The 16,617-nt window shown below is 41.6% G+C and overlaps 1 protein-coding gene across 1 annotated transcript; it reads left to right on the top strand.

Annotated features, from left to right (window-relative positions):
* Nucleotides 1-9,174: 9,174 nt before the first annotated feature.
* LOC134348764 (secreted phosphoprotein 24-like) lies at nt 9,175-15,811 on the top strand. The gene is made up of 7 exons (XM_063052566.1): nt 9,175-9,226; nt 9,369-9,472; nt 11,535-11,663; nt 12,231-12,362; nt 12,472-12,516; nt 13,104-13,148; nt 15,779-15,811. The coding sequence occupies exons 1-7, from the start codon at nt 9,175-9,177 to the stop codon at nt 15,809-15,811; spliced, it is 540 nt and encodes a 179-aa protein (XP_062908636.1).
* The last annotated feature ends 806 nt before the right edge of the window (nt 15,812-16,617 follow it).

The following is a 16,617-nucleotide window of genomic DNA, read 5'->3' on the forward strand; positions in this document are numbered from 1 at the left end:
TGCAACAAGATCAGCCGCCTTATTTCTTATACTCCGTGCATTGACGTATAACACTTTGAGTGCTGTAGTTGCTACCCTTTTTGATTCTGCATCCATAATACAATGATACTATGACTATGTCCCATCACCTGCCTGCCCTTCCTGACAGTCTGACTGCATGCTATCTTTACTTTTTACCATCTGTCCTTTCCTGAGTCCCTTCACTCCAGTTCCCACCCTCCTGCTAAATTAGTTTAAACCCTCCCCAACAGCTCTAACAAACCTGGCTGCAAGAATATTGGTTCCTCTCAAGTTCAGGTACAACCCGACCCTTTTGAACAGTTCATACCTCCTCCGGAAGAGATCCCAATGATCCAAGAACCTGAAGCTCTGCCCCCTGCACCAGCTTCTCAGCCATGCATTTATCTGCCAAATTGTCCTGTTTCTACCCTCACTGGCGCATGGCACAGGCAGCAATCCAGAAATCACGACTCTGGTGGTCCTGCTTCTCAGCTTTCTACCTCGCTGTCTAAAGTCTCTTTTCAGGATCTCTTTACTTTTCCTTCCTATGTCACCGGTACCAATATGCACCAAGACATCCGACTGCTTCCCCTCCCTCTCCAAAATGTTGTGAACGTGATCTGAGACATCCCTGACCCTGGCACCTGGGAGGCAACATACCATCCAGGTGTCCCGTTCACGTCCACAGAATCTCCTGTCTGTTCCCCTCACTGCTGAGTCCCCTATCACTACTGCTCCCTTCTTCTCTCTCTTTCCCTTCTGCACTATGGACCCATGCTCACTGCCTGTAACCCGGTCGCTGTGGCATTCCCCCAGGAGGTCAGCCCCCACAAAAGTATCCAAAGCAGTATACTTGTTCTTGAGGGGAATGGCCACAGGGGCGCTCAGCTTTGACTGCCTATTTCTATTTCCATTCCTCCTAACAGTCACCCAGTTACTGGCCTCCTGCAACTACGAGGTGACTACTTCCTTGTCACTCTGATCCATTATCTCCTCACTCGCCCATACAAACCTGAGGTCATCTAGCTGTTGCTCCTGTCCCTAACACGGTTTTCAAGAAGCTGCAGTTGGATTCACTTCACGCAGATGTAGTTCCCTAGGAGACTCTGGGTCTCCCAGGACTTCAGCATCTGGCATGAAGAACACACAACTCCTATTTACTATACCAGGTACAGTCAGAGGAAAACAAAAAGGAAACCTTAACAGAAGCTTGCCCAGAGCCAACACCTCCTTTAAACCAAAGCCTGACGCTTCTACTATCGCCCCTGGCCTACCACTGTCAATGGCCGCTCTGCTTGTCCCTCCTGTACTTTTATTTAGTTTGCAGTGTTCTGCTCCCGCTGCTGACAGGGCCTCTGCAACGGCCATATGCTCGCGAAGCTCTCTTTTTAAACAAGCATCGCCGACCTGCGAGAAACCTCTTCACAGTGCTCTGCTCACACCGGTGATAGGGCCTCTGCGATGGCCAAACACCCACAAAGCTCTCTTTTTAAACAAGGGACATGCTGAGATAGACACCCTGGTTGATATGACGGCCTTAAGGGCCCATTTACTGTGCTGTCTACCTCTGTGAACATAGCTGCTCTCAATTGAACTTATCAGCTCATTTCATCATCTTCAATACCTCAGTTAGAATTCCTTGTAATCCTCCATACTGATGAACCAAGCCTGGAGTGCACAAAAATATACACTATGTCATAAAAAAGATAGTGATCTGCAAAGTGAGTTGGGAACTATTCAAGGGAGAACTGTCATGTCAAACTTTACCTCATGCATTTAACATACTGAATACAAAAGGAGGATATTTACATGGATTTATTAAATGCTGTAGAAATAAATACAGGTTACATTAGAAGGCTTTCAGAGATGATAGACGATGCTCCACTAAGAATGAAAAATTACTGTGGAACAGCAAAAACAAATCAAGTGGGATTATCATGGTGGCAAATAGAAAGTACTATGTTATTCCTGGAACAATTTAATATGTTTTTTTTAACTACAGGAAGTTTCCTGACTGTTTACACACCGCTATCAATGGTCAGATGATTAACTCAAGCCTTCCAAACACAATCTTCTGGTTTTAAATCTTCCGCCGCTTCTTCTGACTTCTGAACTCAAACTTAAAACATTGCAAGCAAACTCATGAGTGGCTACTGCATCCATTTTAAGCCACTAAAGCTCACATAAGGACTATCTAAACCAGAGAATCTGTACAAGGAGACTGAATTTTTCTATTAGTAGAAGACTAGCAAAGATTAGCAAAGAATTAACAAGTAGCAAAGATTTCTCAGCCGACTGTTGTTGCAACCAAGTTGGGAGATCAGTTGTAATTCAGGGGATGCTGTAGAGGATTCAGTATTATTCAGTACATGTTTTGGGAAAACTAATCTCACCTGGACTGTACATATCGGCTGTGTGGTGAAAAATGCACAACATCACCTCTTTCACCTCACCTCTGACAGCTGAAGAAATTCAGCACAAGTCCCCAGGTCCTCAGGACTTTCTACAAGGGCATCATTGAGAGCATCCTGACTGGTTGTGTCATGCTGGTACGGGAACTGTACTGCCCTCTATCACAGGGCACTGCAGACAGCAGTGCGGCATCCGTTAGTCTTGCAAGACCATGGATCTGTGCCTGGAAAGTCTTCACTCTCCAGGGCGCAGGCCTGGACAAAGTTGTATGGAAGACCGGCAGTTGCCCATGCTGCAAGTCTCCCCTCTCCATGACACCAATGTTGTCCAAGGGAAGGGCATTAGGACCCATACAGCTTGGCACCAGTGTCGTCGCAGAGCAATGTGTGGTTGAGCGCTTTGCTCAAGGACACAACACATTGCCTCAGCTGGGGCTCGAACTCACAACCTTCAGGTCGCTAGTCCAATGCCTTAACCACTTGGCCACGTGAGGACAGCCCAACATATCTGTGGACGTGAACTTTCCTCTGTTCAGGACATCAACTGCAGCCTGTGCGTAAAAACGTTCTGGAGGATCATCAGGGACTCCAGCCACCCCAACCACAAACTGTTTCAGCTGTTACCATCTGGCAAACAGTACCCCAGCATTAGGGCCAGGACCAGCAGCCTCCGGGACAGCTTCTTTCACCAGGCCACCAGATTTATTAGTACATTGATCTGGCTGTGTATCTGACTGTATGTATATGTACTCAAAACAATTATGTATACAATGTTAGTGTTTGGGCAATATTCTCCCCCATTTCCCTTCTTTATTGCTTGTACCTTGCGACAGAGGTGCAGCATAAGGATTTTTACTCCCTTGGGTGTAAGAAATAAAATAAATACAAATACAAACAAATCTAGAATCTTAAATGAAGTCAGGTTTCAGATTTCTGAGCAGACATAAACCCACGAATACTACCTCACTATTTTTGCTCTCTTTCGTACTACTTGTTTATTTGTTATCTGGTGCTGGTGAACCAGCCCCACTGCCTTGTGGGTAACCCAGGAGAGATGAAGGCTACAGGATTAAACCCAGGCAGAAGATCCGGAGTGGAGCCCCTAAGGTGGCCGGACATCACTGAGCATCCTTCCGGCAGCTCCTGCAGCCAAGCTGGTGGCAAACGTATTGCTTCACTTTCCTTTAGACTACACCGGTGAAGTCAAGAGGAGGACCTTGACAACTGGGCATCCCAGGATCTCCGTACCTTCCGCACAGGCTTGTGCTGTGGAGAGGGCACAGCCTCCATTGTCCTTCGAGAAAGACGGATACCATCAATTTACTTTTCATTACATAGTTCTTATTATAACTTATAGTACATTTTATGCATTGCACTGTACTGCTGCCACAAGAAAAACAAATTTCATGACACGACAGTGATAATAAACCTGATTCTGATTCTGATTCTGAAATTAGACTAGGACTAGGATACAAGTTCTTTAATGAGATCATCAGTATTTATAACATGCTGAACATAGAATTGTAAAGGCATAATTCTCTGGTGGAATTGTAAACACAGTAGTATACTGTCAGTGGATTGAAATGCAGTTAATGGATAAGCAAGGAGAGACTGCCTGGTTTTCTTTATTGTTTACTGAATTATCTGTCCCACAGAATCTCGGTTATGAAACCATCTCTCCAAAAAAACATAAAGCAATTCCTAAAGCACCTGCACCTGGCAGAAATGTTAATGTTCGCTCCAGTTTTTATCCAATCCTATCTCTCACAGTATTCTATAACACACCATTCAAAATGTCTGCATTGACTGAAGTAGCTAACTCCTCACAAGTTTGTTGATGTCACCACTGCTGTGGACTGTATCAAAGGTGGCGATTAATCAGCATGCAGGAGGAAGATAGAAAATTTGACCAAGTGGTGTAATAACAAAAATTTCTCACTCAATGTCAATAAAACCAAACAACTGATCATGGACTTCAAGAGAGGGACACCAGACGTCCATAAGCCAGTACTCATTGAAGGATTGGAGGTGGAGGAGGTCAGTAACTTTAAATTCCTGTGTGTCACTATCTCAGAGGACCTGTCCTGGACACATGATATGAATGTAATTGCAAAGAAAGCACAACAGCACCTCTACTTCCTCAGGATCTGTGAAGATTCGGCATGTCACCAAAAACCTTGATAAACTTCTATAGATGTGTAGTGGAAAGCGTATTAACTGGCGGCATTATGGCCTGGTATGGGAACATCAATGCCTTTGAGCCGAAAATCCTACAAAAGATAATAGCTTCAGCCCAGTACATCACAGGTAAAGCCCTCCCAACCAGTGTAATGAAATACTGTTGTAGAAAAGCAGCATCCATCATCAAAAATCCCCACCACCCAGGCCATGCTCTTTTCTCGCTGCAGCCATCAGTAGAAGGTACAAGTACCTCAGGGTTCACACCAACAGGTTCAAGAGCAGTTACTACCCCTCAACCATCAGCATCTTGAACAAAAAGGGATAACTACGCTCATTCAATATCTGGTGTTCTCACAACCATGATCTCACTTGAAAGACTCTTTATCTTGTTATTTCATGCTCTCATTATTTATTGCTATTTATTTGTATTTGAATTTTCACAGTTTGTTGTTCATTGATCCTGTTAACAGTTGCTGATCTATAGATTTGCTAAGAATGCCCACAGGAAAAAGAATCTCAGGGTTGTATGTGGTGACATGTATGTAATCTGAGAATAAATTTTACTTTGAACTTTTGAACTTAGAACTTTGAAGCAAATGAGCATAGTTACATATTCTTGGTTTGTCTTCGGGTCAGTTTAGTCCACATGAGAGTTAGAGCCAGAGCGGCAGCCAGAATAGTTTTTTTTAATTGCTTTAACATGCGTAAATATGCTTAAGAAGATAGAGAGTGCTAAGATCACTAACGCTATCGCTTAGACCGTTATTTCATTTTATATTGCTAGTTTTAGTTGCATTAGGTTTTTTTATCATTAAAGTAGGTTCAATAGGTACATATAAAGTCAGGGAAGTGTATAAAATATACATCCTGAAATTCCTTTTCTTTGCAAACATCTACAAAACAGAGGAGTGCCCCAAAGAATGAATGACAGTTAAACTTTAGAACCCCAAAGCCCCCTTCAGACCCTCCCTCCCACACACAAGCAACAGCAAGGCAATGACCCCCACCAGCAAAAAAGCATCAGCGCCCTCCACTGAACACTCAAGCGTGCAACAAGCATCAATAAAGTCACAGACTTGCAGTACCCTAAAGACTACTCGTTCACCCGGTAATTCGACATACCACAGGCTCTCTCTCTCCCTAATAAGAGAAAAAGTTATGTCCCCATTTCACAGCGAGAAACAAACAGCTCACCGATTTACAATGTTAAAAGTCTGTTGTGCCATTTTTCCCGAGCTCTGTGCCCAGAGAGTCAGCTCCAGAAAGACACTGCTCTCCGGACACACAACCCATGGCAGCTAACCTGCTGCTCCCGATGTTCCGTGCTCTCCCGCGGCATTTCAGTCAGGGGCACCAGCCGAGAATCAGCACATCTCCAGAGCCACAAAAATCCAGCACCCTGAAAGCGCACCAGTCTTCCAGGCTGCATCCTTGGGATATCAAAAACAGCCGGTTGTGAGACCCTGACAGTGGGTCCCATTCCCACAAAGAACCGAACTCGGAGTGTAACTCCAGGTCAGGGTCTTCAAAAGAACCTTTAAAAGGAAAAAAAAGAGAAGATAGAAATAGAGCGACTTCCGAAGATGCAAGCAAAGGAGTCGCCAATTAGCGCCATCATAACTTTGCTCCACCCTTCCTATTGATTGTCTTTGCTGATTCCATACTAAAGGATTAAATGTACTCTTTTGAACTTTGAAACTTGGTTACTTTGGAGTGCGTCATATAGTGTCAACCCCCATGATTAGTCTCTGAGTGGTTTTGGCTTGTTTTCATGTAATCACTACAATGAGCGTAATGCTGGCAGATGGAATTTATGTAGATAGGCATCACAGGCGACACAGACGAGATGGGCTGAAAGGCCTGTTTCTGAACTGTATGATTCTCGGTTTCTAATATACAAATCACAGTTCTTTCATAATTATCTATGTAATCAACAATTTCACAAAAGACTCAGCCAATAAAGGCTGGCAAAAACCAGTGAGGTAAAAACGCAGTCAACTTGAATACCACTGGAATCATATGAAAATATGAGATAATTAAGTTCAGCACTATTCCCTGGATTTGTATGCCTGCAATTCAAAAAATGTTGATGAGAAAATAAAGGGCATTCAGCCCACAAACACAAGAAACTGGCCAGACAATAAAATGAATATGGAAACAACCAAGGAATGAGAGGCAAAGGGTCATGAAGATGAAGAAAGCAATCAATCATGAGGCATTGGAGTTCGAACTAAAGTGCCATTTGATCTCAAAGACTAATCCAGAGCAGCTGAAGAACAAATCCTCTGGTGAATGTAACCCTGATTAGCCTTCAGAACACTCTTCCTGTTCATTTTAACCATCCCATGGGGCTATAGGAATTTCTGATGGTGATATACTAAATATTTTCCTGATGCGGTTGTTTATTCCTCTGATAATTATCCTCACCCACCCCTTCTACATTCCTGCCTCTGAACACTCCCTCTCCCCCACTTGCCTGAAACCACTCAGTGCCCTATAAATTGAGCAGCCAGGAAGCCACAAACATAAACCTCTCCACAACTGTCAACAAGACCCTGGTCCAAAGTAAATCTCTGCATGCAGCACCCACGCTCGCTGATGACTGGCCCCCGTTGTCAGTGACGTGAAGCAGAGAAAGCCTGGAGTTTGCTGTGGGTTTCTTCCAATAGCTTCTATATAGTTAGCTGCCACTGCAAGGCATGCAGGGCTGAGGCGGAGTTGTCAAGGGCAGAAAAGTATAAAATTCTGTTCAAAATTAACTCCAACATGAGAGCAGAAGTGAAGTGCATGCAAACGCTTAGATTCAAATTTCCAACTATTGGCACCACTGATCAATTAGAGAATATCTTTAAAATGCCTCAGGGTAGGTACCATCCATCATGAAGGACAAGAGCCATCTTCAACACAGTTTTTAGTAGCCCTGGTTACTAAATGAGAAGTAGAAAACACACTTCATGGAGCCACACTTGGGTAATGTACAAAAGGTTAGAATTTTACTATGAGCACGTTCATATTCCTCGTCCACCAGCTCACAAGGGGGTAGCTGTCTGGGACTCCCAACATCAAAAGGAACATGCACAAGAACATAGGACATAGAAAATTTACAGCACACTACAGGCTCTACGGCCCATAATGTTGTGCCAACCATGTAAACCACTCTAGAAGCTGACTAGAATTTCCCTACCTGTTAGCCCCATGCCCGATGTTTTCTCCAAGTGTATCAATGTTCATCAGTGCTGCCTGTCACCAATACCTCCAAAGGTACTCATTCCATAGACTGAGACTGCAGTTTGAAAGTCAGTCATTGGCAAACAAGAAACTAAACCCAAAATGGAAGCTAACTCATCAAAACGGTGACATGGTTGCAATTATAGAATATCTTTCTGACAAGTTGTATATCAAAGATAGTACAATGACTTCTGTTCATCTGCATTATTCCATGCAACCAATGCGACTTAATGCTTTTACAGTATAATGCACAACAATACATTTTGTTGATGCACACTAATAGCACAATTTATTATGATAAGAGTTCTACTAATGAGAAGCAGAAATCTCAGGGCTGTTCTTCATGAACATCAGACTTTCATTGATGGAACTGTTTTCAACCTTATCAAAACAATCAAAACAAGAAAACTGAAGTGAACTTTAACATTTTTCCTATTAGTCAGACTAGTCTGGAAAATCAGTAGTTTTGCTACCCAAGGTCTAAATGGGCAACAACTGTTCTATTGAAGCAATATTACTACTTTGTAATTTTTTGTCTCTAAAATGAAAAGAAAACATGCTGTGGAATTTCACTATCATACATGTACATATATATTTTAAAAATATAAGTGTTTTAAAACAATAAAAATTATTTGACTTACAGTATTTACAGAGTATCAGCTTTCATGCCCATTGTGCCATTGTGCATTTGTACCATACTCTGTCTAATATTCGTATGTTTAATAAAAACATATTCTATCTTGCAAGGGCACACGCAGCAGTGCTGACGCATTAGTATTAACATTTGGACTATAGAGATCCTCTTAACATCTGGAGTACTGAGATATCTGATAGCAGCAAGTTTTACAAAAAAGAAAATCTATTATACCAAGATACATCTTTGCAAGAAGCTTTTTTCCAGTTCAATGAAATGTGACAGTCATTTACTACTGACCACAAACTCTACACCATGACTTGTGTGGTAAATTATCCAAATTAATAACATCAAGGTATGGTTGACTGATTCCAGGAATCCATTGAATGGACAGAGTGTGATTTTGTACTCTTACCAATAACCATTTCCTTTCTTCCGTCAGTTTTTTATTTAGCATTCTAAGAAATAAAATCGTACCTCATCCATTTGCCACCAAATCTAAACATGATGACCTTTCTAGGAGGAAGTTCTGCCCATTTTTACAGCCCACCTTGTTCCGGTGCCCATGATGGTCAAGCTGGGCAAATATGAGTCAGTGTTTGAATGTGGTGGAGGTGCAGAATATAAAGACCAAGGGCAAAGATGTGAAGGCAGATCAAGAGAGAGAGAAGCAGCTCCTTCACTCTGAGAAGTCATTCGACTGATTTCACAGGAGGCAAAATGAAATTCTTCCTGCTCGCCATTGCTGCTGTGCAGATCCTCTACTGCACAGGTAGGTACTGGGGAGAGTGAGGCATCTGAGATCTCTGAGTTACTGGTAATGAACTTCAGTCTGTTTTATTTCACCTCTGCCTAAGGAGAATACATAGAAGTTTCTTGGAGAGTTTTATCTAAATTCACCTTTTCTTCTGCAGGACTGCCAAGCACTAAGGAAGCTCTGAGAGCCTCAGTTATAAAGCTGAACGAAATCACTGAGATCACCAACCTCTGTGCAATAACTGGGAGGAGAGTGACAAATGTAGGTATATCTGAGCAAAGAACAGGGAGCTTAAATATCAAAATTTACAAATATATTTGACGACATTTAGATGCTGAGTATTAAATATGCACAGAATATGATACAACACATTGTAGAGGCTGAATCTCTGGTCAGTAGTGTTACAGGAAGGATTCTAGTATGTATAAAATAGTGGCTGATTGGCAGGAGGCAAAGACTGGGAATAAAGGGAGCCTTTTCTGACTGGCTGCTGGTGACTAGTGGTTTTCCACAGGAGTCTGTGTTGGGACTAATCTTTTTACGTTATATGTCAATGATTTGGATGATTGAATTGATGGCTTTGTTGCAAAGATTGCAGATAATATGAAGATAGCTGGAGGGGCAAGGAGTTCTGAGGAAGGAGAGATGCTTCAGAAGGACTGAGACAGATTAGGAGAATGGGCAAAAAAATGGCAGATGGAATACAATGTCAGGAAGTGTACGGTCATGCACTTTGGTAGAAGAAATAAAAGAGCCGACTCTTTTCCTAATTGAGAGAAAATACAAAAAACTGAGATGCAAAAGGACTTGGGAGTCATTGTGCCAGATTTGCCAGAGGGTAATTTGCAGGTTGCGTCTGGAGTGAGGAAGGCAAATGCAATGTTAGCATTCATTTCAAGAGGACTAGAATATTAAAGCAAGGATGTAATGCTGAAACTTCGTAAGGCACTAGTGAAACCGCACTTGGAGTATTGTGAGCTGGTTTGGGCCCCTTATCTTAGGAAGGATGTGCTGAAACTAGAGAGGGTTCAAAGGGGGTTCACGAAAATGATTCTAGGATTGAATGGCTTATCATATGAAGAGCATTTGATGGCTCTGGGCCTATATTCACTGGAACTCAGAAAAATGAGGGGTGACCTCATTGAAAACCTATCAAATGGTGAAAGACCTTGATGGAGTGGATGTGGAGAGGATGTTTCCAATGGCGGGAGATTCTAAGACCAGAGGACGCAGCCTTAGAGTAGAGGGACATCCTTTTAGAACAGAAAAGAGAAGGAATTTCTTTAGCCAGAGAGTGGTGAATCTGTGGAATTCTTTGCCAAAGGCAGCTATGGAGGCCGTCTTTATGTAAATTTAAGACAGAGGCTGATAGATTCTTGATTGGTCAGGGCATGAAGGAATATGGGGAGAAGGCAAGAGCTTGGGGCTGAGATGAAAATTAGATCAGCCATGATGAAATGGCAGAGCAGACTTGATGGGTCAAATGGCCTAATTCTGCTCCTATATCTTATGGTATTATTTTCAAAGGGAGACTAACAAATCAGATAATAATCTTGGACAAGTAGTTTAAGATGTCTCAACACTGATTAGGAAACAACACTTCAAATGGCCACAATAGCTACATGATGAAATTATATCCATTCAATTAAATTAATCAGGTATAAAAATGTATCATCAATAAATGCATCATTAGAACAATTGAATTGTTATTCTTAACTTACTGCAGAAAATAAAATTGCTACTTTTCCCTCTCTGGCCTTGGCATGATTTCAGATTCACTGAACTGAGTAACTCTTCACTACTCTCTGAAATAGGTTTATAAGGCAGCCATTCAGTTTATGGCTTTAATCAATGACCAATTGCTGGGCTTGTGTGTAACATCGACATAACAGGAATCAATTAACCCGAGATAAAGTTCAGTTATTCTCAGTTCCTGAGTTTAATTGCTAAATCAGTATTTGATTTTAGGAATTTAGATTGGACCAAAGTCTGCAAATAAAATCTGCTGTTTTTTCCAAACTTTGAACACAGGATTATTTTGTTCTCGTTCCAAATTCTAATTACCTGTTGATAAGAAATAGCCTACAGATACTGAAAAGTTAACGTAAAAATAGTCAGCACTTGTGAAGATAGAAACAGAGTTCATGTTTCAGGACAGCATATTGAACACTACTGAAAATTTAAAGGGATTTTTTTGTCCTTGAACAAATTAAATTTTCCAATCTATGTTGCCTGTTGATGCCGAATGGTAAAGCAGTGAAATCTGTGTAGAGTTTCTCCAACCAGAACAAGCACACACCAATAATCTGTTTCCTTTTATCAGACTTATCGCACAAGCAAACATTCATACAATGTGGATTTGACATTCTCGGTGAAGGAAACAATCTGCTCCAAAAGTTCTGGCCTGGAATTTGATGATCCCAGTTGTCGTTTTCGCCCCAAGAAGATTGGTGTAAGTCTCAAGTTTTATTACAGCATGCAAACTCCATGTGTGCTGAATTATATCAACACAAGGGCCAAGGGTGATAAGTTGTATTAGAGGCAGGGCCAATGGTAGACACATCTTTTCTATTCAGAGTGGTAGGTGCCAGGAACACACTCCCAGAGCCAGTGGTGAAAACTGAGATCTGCTACATTAGTGGCATTCAAGAGGCTTTTAGATCAGCACATGAATATGTGGGAAATGGAGGAGTGTTGATCATGAGCAGGAATGTGGGTTAGTTTAATTTGGCACGATGCTTAGCAGAATTGTCATGGATGGAAGGGTTTGTTTCTGTAGTGTATTATTCCATGTCTATATGTCATAGGAAGTGCCGGCAATGCTGAGTTATATCATAGCGAGTCCCTATTAGGGAACTGAGTCTGAGTGCTGAATTCCATGCATACTGTTAACTCATAGGGAGAATGGTGACCCCTGAGATAAATCAAAAACAAAGAATTGAGCTACACTGTGACCATTTTGTACCTGTGAGGATCGCACAGTCATCAAAACTTAATACATTTCTTTTTATTTTCACAGGAGAAAGGGTTTTGCAAAAGCCGTGTTGAATATTTTGCTGATAAGGTGGCTGACATTGATGTGGAGTGTGAAGGTCTGAAGACAGTTGACAGTGAGAGTGACTCTCTAGAGTCAAGTAAAACCAGTATTGAGGTAACCACAGTTATACAATTCAAGGCAAAGGGATTTCTGACATAGGGTTGTTTAAAATTTGTCTCATTTTCTGCAGTACTGATGATTATTAAATAATCTTTTCATACAGCACAGAAACAAATCCCAAGAAACATCACTGGAAGAACCATCAATGGTGAGTTTAAACTGAGGATTCATTGGATGATTTTCTGGTTGGTCGTGGTTGTCACAAATATAATGTGAAACCCTGGATTCAATTTGGCCAGAATGAAGTGTGAAATGAAATATTAACTTAATTTGAGGAATCCAAGGAGAGTATTCTGATGCTCAACTCCTGTGGGAGATCTCCACTTATTGTGGAGATAAGTATTATTGAAATGGCTCTACATACAGAGGAGCAGTTTGTTTCCTTCTGAAGATAAAGAGAACTCAGCAGAAAAAAAGGGATTTTGGAATGCGTACTATCTGTCACATAATACCAATAATAAACACTATGAAGTTGACGGGAATAGCATTCATTATTAGCTTATCTATTAAACTCACAGCCCCACCACACCTGGACTACATGGCAGAATATGTTAGGTTTATTGACAGTTTTCCAGGTCCAACACTGAGCCATTGAATCACAACTTAAAAACTCAATGAATAAGTCCTCATTTATTATTCAACATATTAATATTTTGTATATCTTATGTATGATTATAATTAACTAAGTATTTAATGAACCCTGTGCCAACTTTGTATGTATTAATATCTTGACAGGAGAAAAGCCATTCTAAAGAGACATCACTGGAGGAAGCATCAAATGTAAGTCTAACTTTTGTCTGCTGGTTTCCACTAAAAAAAGGTTTTCAAATCTGGATTGAACTCTGTTAGAATAGTCTTTGAGAATTTGATTTAACTAAACACCATGCAGAAATAAATGGGAGAGGGAATAATTGAGCTTAATTGCTATTGGTATTTCTACAGACATTGCCAGAGCTTGGGTTGACTTGACCCCAATATAGAAAATGAATTTGCATTGAAGTTAAAGGGAATAGAATGTTGACGGGACTGGGAGTTGCTGCAGATGGAGCATGACAGTACTGTTGTTTACATATAACCATATAACAATTACAGCATGGAAACAGGCCATCTCCGCCCTTCTAGTCCGAGCCGAACTCTTACTCTCACCTAGTCCCACTGACCTGCTCTCAGCCCATAACCCTCCATTCCTTTCCTGTCCATATAGCTATCCAATTTAACTTTAAATGACAACATCAAACCTGCCTCAACTACTTCTGCTGGAAGCTCGTTCCACACAGCTACCACTCTCTGAGTAAAGAAGTTCCCCCTCATGTTACCCCTAAACTTTTGCCCTTTAACTCTCAACTCGTGTCCTCTTGTTTGAGTCTCCCCCACACTCAATGGAAAAAGCCGATCCACGTCAACTCTATCTATCCCCCTCATAATTTTAAATACCTCTATCAAGTCCCCCCTCAACCTTCTACACTCCAAAGAATAAAGACCCAACTTGTTCAACCACGAACAATGGTCCAAATTACAGGTCCTTCCTGTAAGTTCAAAGTGAAAAATCAAAACTGAAGTGGAATTCTTCTTTTGTTATTCAATATTATTGAAATTTGTAGCCCAGCATTTATTGTTCATTAAATGCTGGGTTGCAGATTCTCGTGAATATTGAAAATAGCTCTTGGGAATGTGATGGTGAGCTGCCTTCTTGAACCACTGTTGAAGCTACTTCCACAATACGGTTGGGAGCGGATGCCCAGAATTTAGATCCAGCAGCAATGATAGTTGCATTTCCAAGTTAGGACGAGTTGAGACTCACAGGGCAAATCCCATGCTCCTCTGAACTTGCTTGACTTCCTGTGTGAAGAGGTTTTGCCACTTCATCATTCTGTGATGTAACAATATTAGTGCATTTGTTTGAAGGCGATGCCAGAAATAAAAATGTGAATATTTTTATACAGGTGAGAAGCATATCAATAGAACGATCATCCCAGCAATTTTCAAATGTGAGTATCTGCTGTAACTTTGTTATCCAATACTTTACTCTCAATCTTGAACACTAGCAACCAAATACTGAACTCAGACTGTATTCAGTCCATCGCGAGATGACAGCTCTGTTGGTTCTGTTTATTTTAGGAAAATGCTGAGGATTCAAGAGGCCAGTACTAACAATGAAGAAAAAAACTATGAATGACCAAATGATACAAGCAGACCTCAATCAAATTGAAGAAAATTTGATGAAATATACTTGTCCATAACTAAGGGAGTGGTGGGTGGTGGGGGAGGGGGTGTTCTGGGTTGGGAGCTGCGAGTCAAACTGAGGTTCTCTGACTGTACATTTTACTGTGATGGGGAGATTTTATAATTTGTAAATATTGGTATTGTTTCTTGTGCATTATTGCCTTGTATACTGTGGATCAGATTAAAGTTATAGAGAATATTTCAAGTTCAGGTTTATCTTCATTCAATGAAACACACGTATGCAGCTAAACAAAACATAATTCCTTTGGGGCCAAGGTGCAAAACACAGTACATATAATCACACACACCACATATACGTATATTACTTAAGACCCAGCACATATATTCACAGTCCCCGAGTGGCATGCCCCAGGATTGATGATATGTGGGATGTTGTCCTGTCAGTACTGGAGAACTGGCCTGCAGGGATTAGCTTTTAACCTCGCACGGATTCTAGCGCACTTAGCGTGCTTCTGTTTTTTCTCACACTACTTCCAGTGCCCGGTAAACACAAAATAATCTGCAGATGCTGGGGTCAAAGCAACACTCACAACACGCTGGAGGAACTCAGCAGATCGGGCAGCATCTGTGGAAATGATCAGTTAACGTTTCGGACCAGAACCCTCTGTCAGGACTGAAGAGGGAAGGGGCAGAGGCCCTGTAAAGAAGGTGGGGGGTGGGTGGGAAGGAGAAGGCTGGTAGGTTCCAGGTGAAAAAGCAGTAAGGGGAAAGATAAAGAGGTGGGGGAGGGGAGGCAGGGAGGGGATAGGCAGGAAAGGTGAAGAAAGAATAGGGGAAAACACAATGGGGAGTAGAAGGACGTGGAACCATGAGGAAGGTGATAGGCAGCTGGGGGAGGGGGCAGAGTGACATAGGGATAGGGGAAGGGAGGGGGTGGGAATTACCGGAAGTTGGAGAATTCTATGTTCATACCAAGGGGCTGGAGACTACCTAGACTTCCAGTGCCTCCTTCCCTGGGTGGCTGTAAAAGGTGGCACTGTGCAATAACCCGAGGAGAACCTTTGCTATTGGTCTCACTAATGAACTGTGCTTACAGTATTTTGTATTAATAACGAGCAACAGGGTCCTGCAATCAGAAGAAAAACGTGTCAGATAAACATTTGCACCATTGGAGTGGTTGCTGCGACTAAACATTTACTAATATTCTTCCAAATATTGTTACTTAGCTGAGTGATCACACTGCAAAAAATAAGGAATGAATGCAAATAAAGCAAGTTGTTTCTAAACCTTATCTTATTGCTGGGTGAAATAATAACACCGACTATCAGAAATAAACAACAGAATGTGAGCAAAAGTAGCTAACATAGTTTAGAAAGAAAACACCTTTCCTTTGCAAATATTGTGGTAGAAAATTACATCTCAAGTATGCAGTAAAAATGTGCTATGGTCCTGAGCTTGAAAACTCTTCCCATGAATTTCTGTACTTCTACTGGAGAAGTGTGTGAAGGGAAGCATTGTACAGTCTGAAACTGAATAATGCAACAAAAGGGTCAGAAGAATTGTGTTATTATTTGGCCACCTTATGGAAGACTTGTAGATGAACTGAGCAAAGTTACTGTTTTATAAGTATAAATTACCCAACTGCTGTAAAACTGCATGATATGTCCAGCATTTAATTAGCACCTGTTGGTCTTTGGTACACGCGGGTGTTCACACAATATATGATGCGGTGCTTTACGTTCATGTGGAATCAATGGTCCCACATGAATAAATCTGTCCCTCCCTGAACCTTTGGGAAGGTCAGATATATTCATAATAGTCATGTGAAAGTAAATCCGCACAGAGTTTGGAAGGGCTATCACATCCACAAATATCTGCGACAATAAGTACATTTTCTTATGGTCGGGGCTGTATTTCTGAGGAACACATGTGACTTGTATTTCCTGAGGTGGTCAATAGCACAAACCGCTGCAACACAGTAGCCCTGCCATTTGGGGAATACAAGTTATTTCTTCCTCGGCAGGCTTTCACCCAGAGCTGCAGAACAAGGGGGAAGAGAGGGAGA

Source organism: Mobula hypostoma, chromosome 6, assembly GCF_963921235.1.
Source record: "Mobula hypostoma chromosome 6, sMobHyp1.1, whole genome shotgun sequence".
Lineage (NCBI taxonomy): Eukaryota > Metazoa > Chordata > Chondrichthyes > Myliobatiformes > Myliobatidae > Mobula > Mobula hypostoma.